At 46.3% G+C, this 10,015-nt stretch overlaps 2 protein-coding genes across 2 annotated transcripts in view; both read left to right on the forward strand.

Moving 5' to 3' along the window:
• The window catches only part of LOC102770938 (N-acetyllactosaminide beta-1,6-N-acetylglucosaminyl-transferase), a 22,756-nt gene extending 18,647 nt beyond the window's left edge, over positions 1-4,109 (forward strand). Inside the window, exon 2 of the mRNA XM_006758742.2 lies at positions 3,750-4,109. Coding sequence (XP_006758805.1) covers positions 3,750-3,844 — 95 coding nt within the window. The 3' untranslated portion in view covers positions 3,845-4,109. The remainder of the gene's footprint in view (positions 1-3,749) is intronic.
• A 1,441-nt stretch (positions 4,110-5,550) lies between these two features.
• LOC102770649 (N-acetyllactosaminide beta-1,6-N-acetylglucosaminyl-transferase) lies at positions 5,551-6,533 on the forward strand. The gene has a single exon (XM_015560667.1). The coding sequence runs from the start codon at positions 5,607-5,609 to the stop codon at positions 6,531-6,533; it is 927 nt and encodes a 308-aa protein (XP_015416153.1). The 5' UTR covers positions 5,551-5,606.
• The last annotated feature ends 3,482 nt before the right edge of the window (positions 6,534-10,015 follow it).

Raw genomic sequence — 10,015 nt, forward strand, 5'->3', positions numbered from 1 at the left:
CGGGCTGGAGAACCTAGTGTGAGAGCATGGCTACAGAACCTGGCTGGAGAACCTGGAGAACCTGGCTGGAGAACCTAGCAAGAGAACATGGACACAGTACTTGGCTGGAGATTGTGGCTAGAGATCCTGGCAAGGCTGCTGATCAACTGAACGCTGTCTCCGTGTCATTCCTTCTTCGCTGACTCCATCCACACCTTTGGGAGCCCCTGGACCCGCTGGGGTTGGACCCCAGCAATTCTTAATTCTGATATTTTATAATTAAGCATGACTCCCAGAGTCACTTGACATGCTATAATCACAAAGCAAACCACACAGAAATGGTTTTTCAAGGAACAGCCACAGTGAGCCCAAGAATTGATACAATCTCACCTCACTTACCTAACCTTTCTGCAAATATTACTTAACCTCTCGATGCTACTTCAACAAACTTTATCAGAGCCAGTCCTTCAAGTGACCTTTTTGCTGTTATTTAACATTATCAACCCAGTGTTTCTGCTCAAGCCTGTGTTCCCTCCATTTCTTTCCCAACTAAAGAATAGCAGTTAATTCAGAATGGAAAAACAAGTCCCAGAACAATTATGAAAGAATAATGAAGTTTGAATTAGTACATGCAATTAAACAAAGGTTAAGATGCACAAGAAGGTGCGAATAGAGGTCAGTGCTCATGTGTGTTTATAGTTAGGTCTCTGTAGGCGGACCCTGAAAGGGAAGAGATGAAAAAGCCTATAGGTACAGTAAAACTATACTTCTGCATAACTAGAAATTGGCTTAAAGGAAAAAAATCACAGAGGCCTTAGCCCATGATATTCTAATATATAAATTGAAAGCTTATGTCAACATGGGTTTCAACACTCCTTTTCTCTGTAGTTGAAAATTGCACTTTCCAATGCCCAGATGATTCTGGACCCATTCAACACGCGTTGGACTCAGGCCCCGTCGAGTTGTGGGGCTGTAATAAGAGCAGGAGGCCCAAGCCCGGCACTCCCGGAGTCACCCTCACCCTGCCTGGCACTTTGAGATGATGGCTGACTGACGCGAATGGTTTTCTCTGGTGCCATGTGAATTGAGAAGCTCCGATTCAACAGTTCTTCCCAGGAAGGTTCTCTGCTTTGCTTTCCGTTTCTGTGTTTTTGCTCTCTTATGATTTCTCCAACTGAACCGCCTCCTGCATGCTCTGCGTGTCTGAATCTAACCAGCGAAGCCCTTTCTAACCAGTCAAGCTCCATTTCTAACCATCTTTGTCCTCTGACCTCCCACGACATTTAGTAGATAACTTAGGGTTTGGAACTTACCCATAGTCTTTCCTGTTTTGCTGGTTATATTTTCTGTTGTGTGTATTTTGAGGCCTACAGGACAGGGGCCATACTCACACTTGAATTCCATCACTGTGCTTAACGAACACACCTCACACATACCATTACACAGCTCACGTAAGCTGGAAGGCACCGCAGAGAACATCCTATTTAAGGCGAAGCAAGGAGGATCTAAGGTCACATAACCAGTGAAAGGTAGGTAGTGACTTGCACCAGGCCCTGTGAGTATTATTGTGGGAGTTGGTGGACAACCCTTTCTTGACACACAAGAAGAAACACATTTTTCATGGTTTCCCCCAGAACTTTGATTAAAAGTTGTATGTTTTTGGTCATTTAATCTATCTGGTTAGCCTGTTCAGAGTTACTGTTTGTCAAAATAAGAGATACCAGTTGCTCTGTTCCCAATTCTGATTGAGGCTCTTTTACCCAGAGGCACCTGGAACCAAGGGCACTGTGGATTCCATTCATTCATTCATTCATTCATTCAACACATACAAATGGGTAAATAAATAGTATAAATGTGGTAATACATACTTCCACATTACAAAGTTGAGGGGTTGGAAAAATAAGTCTAGACTTTCCTCTAATTTCCAATCATGAATTCCATAATGTCCCTGGGACTTTAAATCTTTCCCCTATCTTCGTTTATTTAAGAAAAACCTCAACCAGTATGCAGCATCTGATGTTCTGTGAATATCTACAGGCCTAAAAGCCTTGTTAGAGCCTTGGAATTGTTTCTAGGACACGCTATTAATTAAGGAGTAGGTAGCACCTTTACCTCACAGTTTCAGAGGCTTTACTTACATCTAATATTTTCATTATTATTAATGTGTGCATTATACATATATATGGGCTGCCGTGGGCTTTCCCACCATGGTTTCTTTTGCTCCTGTTCCTCCTCCACTTGGCAAATGTTTCCGGGGAGCAGCCCTTCACCCAAAGTCTTTGCTGGTGCTCCTTTGGCAGCAGGATGAAATCCAGGTTCTCAGCACAACACAAGGTCTTCCACCACCGCCTCACGCTTCCCTCACAGGCCTGACAGCCTGGCTGGCAGCACAATAGCCGTGCACCTCCCTCACCTCCTCCTCTAGGGCTCGCAGCACCAGGCACGTGCTCCCCTGCCCCTTCACACACAAGCCTGGAGGGGCCCAGTGTCGGAGGACTCTCTATCTCCCCTCCCCTTTGATTATCTCTTTATTTCACCGGGATCTGAGTCTCCCATCATTTTAAAGGAAGGACACCCTCTTCATTTTGGAACCGTGTTCTAGATAGTATCACAACTGGAAAAAGGTCTTTAAAGTGCACAAAAAGTAAAGACTTCTAAATGGAACGAAGAGTAGCCCTGGAGGGGTGGAGGAGAGGGGCGGTTAAACATGTCTAGCCAGAATAATTAGCTAGTCCAGGAATAGGTGCTTACAGAGCAGGGACAGGTGCGGTTGTCGGGGCTGTGAGAGTCAACCCTGTGCTAGCCTGCAGCCAAAGGCAGGTTGGGAGGCCGAGTTGCTCAGTCTCAGCAGCAAAAAAATTGCATAGGGTGTATTTCAGACAAGCAGACCAGATGCCTATGAGGAAGGAAAGGTAACAGCCTTGCTCTTTGCAGCAACAGGTTTTTAAAAAGTTCTCCCATAGGGATTTCTTCAGAACAGGACCTGAGGGTGGGGAAAGTTGGCCCAAGGACAGCTGAAAGGGCAGAGAGGAAAAACAGGTATATTTTCAGCACACGAACAATGCATTTGAAGTAATGGACTGAATACAAAAGTATCATCAAAGTTCTTAATTTGTCCAGTGTCTACATTTCTTACTATAGAAACATTGTTAATGCCTGTGTATATTGAACCCCTGTATTATTGGCCAGTTGGAAATAATCGTGTAAACAGCCCCGTTGGCCCAATTAACTTATGTATCTGTATATTGAGCACTTGGTCAAATTGCAAATATATATTTTTCTCTTCTGTTAATACTCACTGGAGGATAATTTTGCCATTGACTTTTAGAGAGAGTAGAAGGGAGGGAGGAAGGGAGAGAGAGAGAGAGAAAGGGAGAGAGGGAGAGAGAGAGAGAGAGAGAGAGAGAAATCCTGAATGTACCCTGACCAGGGATCGGGTTGGTTGCCTGCACATGCCCAGACTGGGGCTGGGGGATCAAGCCAGCAACTGAGGTATGCCCTTGACTGGAGTAGAACCCGGGACCCTTCAGCCCGCAGGCCAACACTCTAACCATTGAGCCAAAGTGACTAGGGCAAACTATAAATATTTTTAACACTCATTCTAAGTCAACAGGCTTTGCCAAACTAGATACTGAAATTACTCTCCGTTGTTTTGAAATAGAACATACAATAACCTAATATTTAAAGGAATTATTTAGAAAAAGAGAAGCTTGGGATTGCATTTTCTGTTATCCTGTTATTTCAGTTGTTCTCTTGGCTTTGCTCCTTAGAAACACTAAGGATGAGATTGATCTGCTTTACCCACATAATGGCTGCATTTTCTTTTTCCACTTTGCCTACAAATCCAATGGTGGAGGCTACGTAGAGTGTATTTATGATGGGTCTTAAAGAAGGAGGAGAGGAAAGACAGAGAGGAAAGAATGTCCACACTGGGAGAATGCACAATGGGAGCAATGACAGTGAGAAGAAGGAAACAGACGGTGTGCTCAGGGAGCCCTGTGCCCTTCCGTGGGGGTGGGTGCTGACTGAAAGCAGGCAACCCCCACACCTGTATTGTTCTAGTTCTTTGACAGCAGGGCAGAGACTTGTCAAAAGGAAGGAGAGAGCGTGCATTAAAGGACAGGATTTCTTCATGGGGTGGGGTGGGGCTCAGTCTCCATTGTGAGACTAGGGTGGAGGCACTAAGGCATTTAGTTCAGATAAACAATGAGGAGCAATGGGAAGGCATTTAGTAGTTGAACTGGTGCTTCAGAGTAATTTTAAGTAAAATATATGAACCTACATGTAAAAAGCACTGGTGCAAAAGGGAACGGTGGAAGGAAAGAACCTTTTTCAGTGGTTCTCAACCTTCTGGCCCTTTAAATAGTTCCCCATGTTGTGACTTAACCATAAAATTATTTTCGTTGCTACTTCATAACTGTAATGTTGCTACTGTTATGAATCTTAATGTAAATATCGGATATGCAGGATGGTCTTAGGCGACCCCTGTGAAAGGGTCGTTCGACTACCAAAGGGGTCGCGACCCACAGGTTGAGAACCGCTGTAAGTGGAAGAGCTTGGTACTCCTTAGCCAAAACACTATTATTTGCGAATAGGGAAATCAATATTCATCTCCCAGGACTAGATGGTTGAGAAACTTAACCGGGCAGGAACATGTCTGATGATGCTCTTCGGGTGGTTAAAACCGGAACAGCCCCAAGGTTCCCTAATCTGAGCTGTTACTTGTGGCCAGGAATCAAGTAAAGCTTTAAGGTCTCATCTAAATCAGGGTGTGAAGCTCAAAACTTGTTCCTGTGACCCCGACATTCTGTGACAGGCCCCACAGTGGATGCTGGAAGGGGGAGAAGAGGCGCTGTCACCTGATCTCAGTCACAGGGCCAGGATCCCTGCCATCCAGATCCCCCAGGACTGGAGCTGAACACGGTAGGGCGGGGCAGGAAAGCTTTATGGAGGAGCCAGGAGGGATGAGCTTTATTTTCCTTGTCACCTCAGTTACTTGTTTTCATTGAAGCAGCATAGTTGAGAGTGGAGGCTACATTATACTCCGCGGATCACACTGGGAGAGCCGAGCGACCGGGTTATGTATGGATCACTGCCCGAGCAGCGAGAGGGGTGAGTGCTGCAGCCAGTCGGATGACTAGCAGGAAACGCCTGCCTGCCAGAACACATCATTTCAACTTTGCCTTTCACTGTGCTAATTCCCTGAATGGCAATAACAAGGGGCGGGGAGAGAAGGAGAGGCGGGGGAATGGGAAATGAAAGAAAAGAGAGCTGAGAAACTAAATCTGCAGGGGAAAGCAGTTAGCAGAGTTTCAGTGAAACAGCTCGCGGATGCAAGCCCGGAAGCAGAGGGAGGCAGCAAGGCTGGGCTTAAGAACCTGCTGCTGGGATTGAGACAAAGGCGTTTTGAGAGAGGCCGAGAACCAGGCGGGATCAGTTGCTAATGTCAGCATGGGGACGGAGCCTGCCGCTGGACTCCGGGCATGAAACTGAATACACTCCCAGCGTCTCCTCCAGGGTAGAAATGGCTGGAGCATGTACCAAAATAAGAACTCAGAGGAAAAAGTAAGTTTGGGAAAAGACTTACAGATTTCCACCGTCTTTGAAATCTTGCTCTTCTGTGAGGCATGTCTTCATCGATGCGTTACCTTTTTATAGTTTCTGTCTCTTGTGTCATAATTTTTATCGTGTTCTACGTGTTCATATTTGGGGGAGAGCAAGGCTTCCAGAGGCTGAATAATTCGGACACTCTGATGCTGACTCAAGTTTGCGCATCCTTTATCAAAGGCAAAACACCTTTCCTGTGGCGAGACAAACTGATGATATATCAGAAGTCTTCATGCAGAGAATATCTGACCCAGAGCCACTACATCACGGCCCCGTTATCCAAAGAAGAGGCTGGGTTCCCTTTGGCATACATAATGGTCATCCATCACAATTTTGATACCTTTGTAAGGCTCTTCAGAGCTATTTACATGCCCCAAAATGTCTACTGTGTCCATGTGGACGAAAAGGCAGCAGCTGAGTTTAAAGATGCGGTGGAGCGATTGCTGAGCTGCTTCCCGAATGCCTTTCTGGCTTCCAAGATGGAGCCGGTTGTCTATGGTGGGATCTCCAGGCTCCAGGCGGACCTGAACTGCCTGAGAGACCTGGTGGCCTCCGAGGTCCCGTGGAAGTACGCCATCAACACCTGTGGGCAAGACTTCCCCCTGAAAACCAACAAGGAAATAGTTCAGTATCTGAAAGGCTTCAAAGGGAAAAACATTACCCCGGGGGTGCTGCCTCCGGCTCATGCTATTGGACGGACTAAATATGTCCACCGAGAGCATCTGGGCAAAGAGCTTTCCTATGTGATCAGAACCGCAGCTCTGAAGCCGCCCCCTCCCCATAACCTCACCATTTACTTCGGCTCTGCCTATGTTGCTCTGTCAAGAGAATTCTCCAACTTTGTTCTCCGTGACCCACGGGCTGTTGATCTGCTCCAGTGGTCCAAGGACACTTTCAGTCCTGATGAGCATTTCTGGGTGACGCTCAATAGGATTCCAGGTATGTGAGCTCCGTATTTGGCGTGATGGTGATGCCACCCTTGAAAGGGCTTCTCGAGAGCCGGTTCTTTTCATTTGAGTAGAAGATGAAAACTAAAACACACAGTTCTCACCCTAACCATTTCTAAAAGCAGAATGATGTTTTTTTATGTGATAATACAATATTGTAGCACAGCCAAATAATACTTTTCAATGGTGTTGCTTTGCAGTTCATCATGTTCTCTTCCAATTATCATCTTATGAAGTCTTTACCACAATAGATATTATTGTTTTCAATCCCCACTAGAGTTCTTTCTCCCAAATTTGCTCTAACCCCAGGGCCTTTTTCTCGCCCATTCTCCTGCCTACCCCTCCACAGGCACAGGCTCCTTCTTGTCAGCCCGATGTCCTCTGAGCTGACCACCCCACCCTGTCTTTCCTTCCAAGAGTTTATCACCCTCTGGAATTGTCATATTTACTTATTTGCATGGGTTTGTTCTTGGCCTCCTCTGCATTAGCTCCATGAAGTCAGGCCATTTTCTATCTTATTAACTCCTGTGTCCTCAATGTTTAGAACTCAAAGTAAATGCTCAATAAATATATATTAGGTGAGTGAGTGAATGAATGAATGAATGAATGGCAAAGTATAAGGCTTTACTATGGTACCACAGCGCTGTTTCCCAGTAAACTGAGAAATATATGGACTCATGCCTGTACCAAATCATAGGTGTAGACTTACAAAAAAAAATACATATATATTGGGAGTTTACCATCACAAAGAGAGCTGCACCCACAGCGGAGGCCAAGTTCCTGTAATGAGCCTTAACGAGCAATCAGCAGGGACCTGAGGGCTGCGTGGCGCTGGGCCAAGGCAGGGGGCCTAAGGCTGCGCCCCCCCCCAAGTGGGGGTTGACAGCGGACCTGAGGCTGCGCCCCCCACCAGGTGGGGCTTGATGGGAGCCCTGAGGCTGCACCCCCTTCCTGACGGGGCTTGATGGGGATCCCTGACCGTGCCCCCGCCCGGCAGGACTTGACAGGGGACCTCAAGGTGCACCCCCTCCCCAGCCCAGGGTGGGGGACCTCAGGCTGTGTTCCCTGCCTAGCAGGGCTTGACAGGGGACCTCAGGCCATGCCACCCGCCTGGCAGGGCTTGACAAGGGTAGAGCCAGCCGGGTCTGGGTCTTGCCCAATGAGGGTGGGGCCATCTGGGTCTGGGTCTCATGTGATTTTGAGGCATCATGGGTGGGTGGGGACTTGACTTTGGGTCACATGGTGGGCCCCAGACTCTGAGAGGAGGAAGATTTTCATATACATTTCACTAATTTTCTTTCATCTCTGACACTTCTATTATAGAGAAAGGGCAAATAGCAATATTAAAATATTTCCTCTAATTAATCTCCTTTTAATGTACATGAATTTCATGCAGTGGGCCACTAGTATGTATATATATTTATGGGTTGTTTTTTTTTTTTACTTCAGATAAATAATGAGGCTCTAGGAGAAGCTCTTTTCTTTTTCATCAAAAATATTCCTACGTTACTAATCGAGTAGATCAACTATTTTTAAAACTATAAAAAACACAATAGGATTTCTCCTGAAGGAAACAGCATGCTTTGAACTCAATGAAAAATACAAAATGGATCTCTGATGAACTCGACAGCATTATTATGGCAAGAGAAAGGCAATCATTGTTCTGCCTTTTGGGCGGCTGCCAAGTTGGAAACACTGGTAGGTGCTCTCAGCCGCAGGGCAGGGCCTGCTGGGCGACAGACACTCCAGCGACCTCTGGGAAATACTGTGTTTGGGCTCTGAGTCCCGGGTGACTGGCCTGGGGACCAGGGCTGGCTTTGGTCCTGCACATTGTCTTTTGCCTGACCTCCTTCTCCCGTTTTTTTTTCCATCGTTGACATTGAATTTGAGATTATTAGGTACTTAGAGGCTGATTTTTATAGTTAAATATTTATCCCCTTTCTATTTTCACTGTTCCCTTCAGATTTACAAAAGTTTGGTCCTAGCCATGTGTTTCCTTAGCTATCATACTGAGACGAAAGCATTTTGTAACTTAGCAAAGCCTGAATTGTCGCTTTTTAAGAAAAGAAAAACATGGGTTTTGTTTAGCATAAAGTGTCTGCGATTACTTTGACAGAAGGGTTGGTCAGTCTTATCAATGTCAAATCAGTGTAAGAAAATGAAGGAAGAAAGAAACTTTCACCATCCCCCTTTTTTTCCTTAGCCCCTTTCTCCTTCCCCAGCCCTAATCAAATAGACGAAGTGAGAGCCCGAGAATGATGCTTAGAAAGACACAGGAGAGAAAACCACGTTTGCTATAGGTCTTCGGCGTAGCACGCTGGCTTCCTCTGCGAACCTCACGTCTCCCAGCTACAGAACGAGGGCCCCTGTAGGGAGACCCCTTTTGTTCCTACACATGCTTTTCCTTACAGAAGATGCAATGTCCAGACCACACACACACCCAGCACTCGGCTATCGGGAATTCTTAGGAAGCTGGAAGTGCTGGGGAGTCTGGACTCCGAGTTGCCCATTTCCTGTGGCGAACGCATTCCATTTCCCTTGCAGGAAATTGGGGGTGAGAGCTCTGCCAAGAGACCATCTCCCCAGGGAGGCAGGTAGCACAGCCCTGTTAGTACCCGATAATGAGATACCAGAAAACAAAGTGAAAATCCTTTAAAATTGGTGGGACTCAAAAAAGACATTTACAGAGGTAGCACTAAATCGAGTACCTTCACGCTGCTTTTACCTTGCCTTTCTACTGAGAAAATGACTGTCCTCTTGGTTTTCAACCCTTAGGCCTTCCCCATTTTGCACTAGAAATAGAAATGGTGGGTCCAGAACAAGTCCCTTGGGAGCCCCAGTCTCACTTCCTTCTTCAGGGAGGCCAGACAGAGTGGCTGTCAGTCTGTCCTCTGTGGCTGGTGGACAGACATATTGTCTAGACCCCTCCCTCTGGCCATATTCTCAAAGGAAACCCAGGAGCACAAACTTCTTTGACTCACAATACAAACATCCTGCCCTGCCAGCAGTACCCCGCCCCCCTCCTGCCCCCCAATGCTGGTGCACACATATTTTCTAACTTCTCAGAACTTCGTAATTGTTGCTACTATGTCACCTTGAGAAAGGCCCATTTTCCCTATCTTTTCTGGTTGTTCCTCTAGCATTTTCTTTTCCCTACCTGCTCCAGGGCAGGGTGTCAGTGGCTATTTAGATTTTTGCCTCAAGTCTTGTGGAATTGTTTAGCATCTGCAGAAGCTCGTGGTGTTCTGGTTTTCTCCCTTCCCATGTCTACATTGTCCTCTTGTCCCACTCAGGGCGGGGCCATCTCTCCTGAGAAGGCAGAGCTGCTACAGGATTTGGCTTCAGCTCCTTTTTCTCCCGAAGTTTGTTCTTGTGAATTTTCACTCATGCATGACTCTGACCTTTCTCATGCCATGACGTTTTTCTTCCATAATGTTTTCATTTGCTTCTCTTCCTTTTGCCACTTTGTATACATTTTTTCA

The sequence above is a fragment of the Myotis davidii genome, unplaced genomic scaffold, assembly GCF_000327345.1.
Source record: "Myotis davidii unplaced genomic scaffold, ASM32734v1 scaffold1413, whole genome shotgun sequence".
Classification (NCBI taxonomy): Eukaryota; Metazoa; Chordata; class Mammalia; order Chiroptera; family Vespertilionidae; genus Myotis; species Myotis davidii.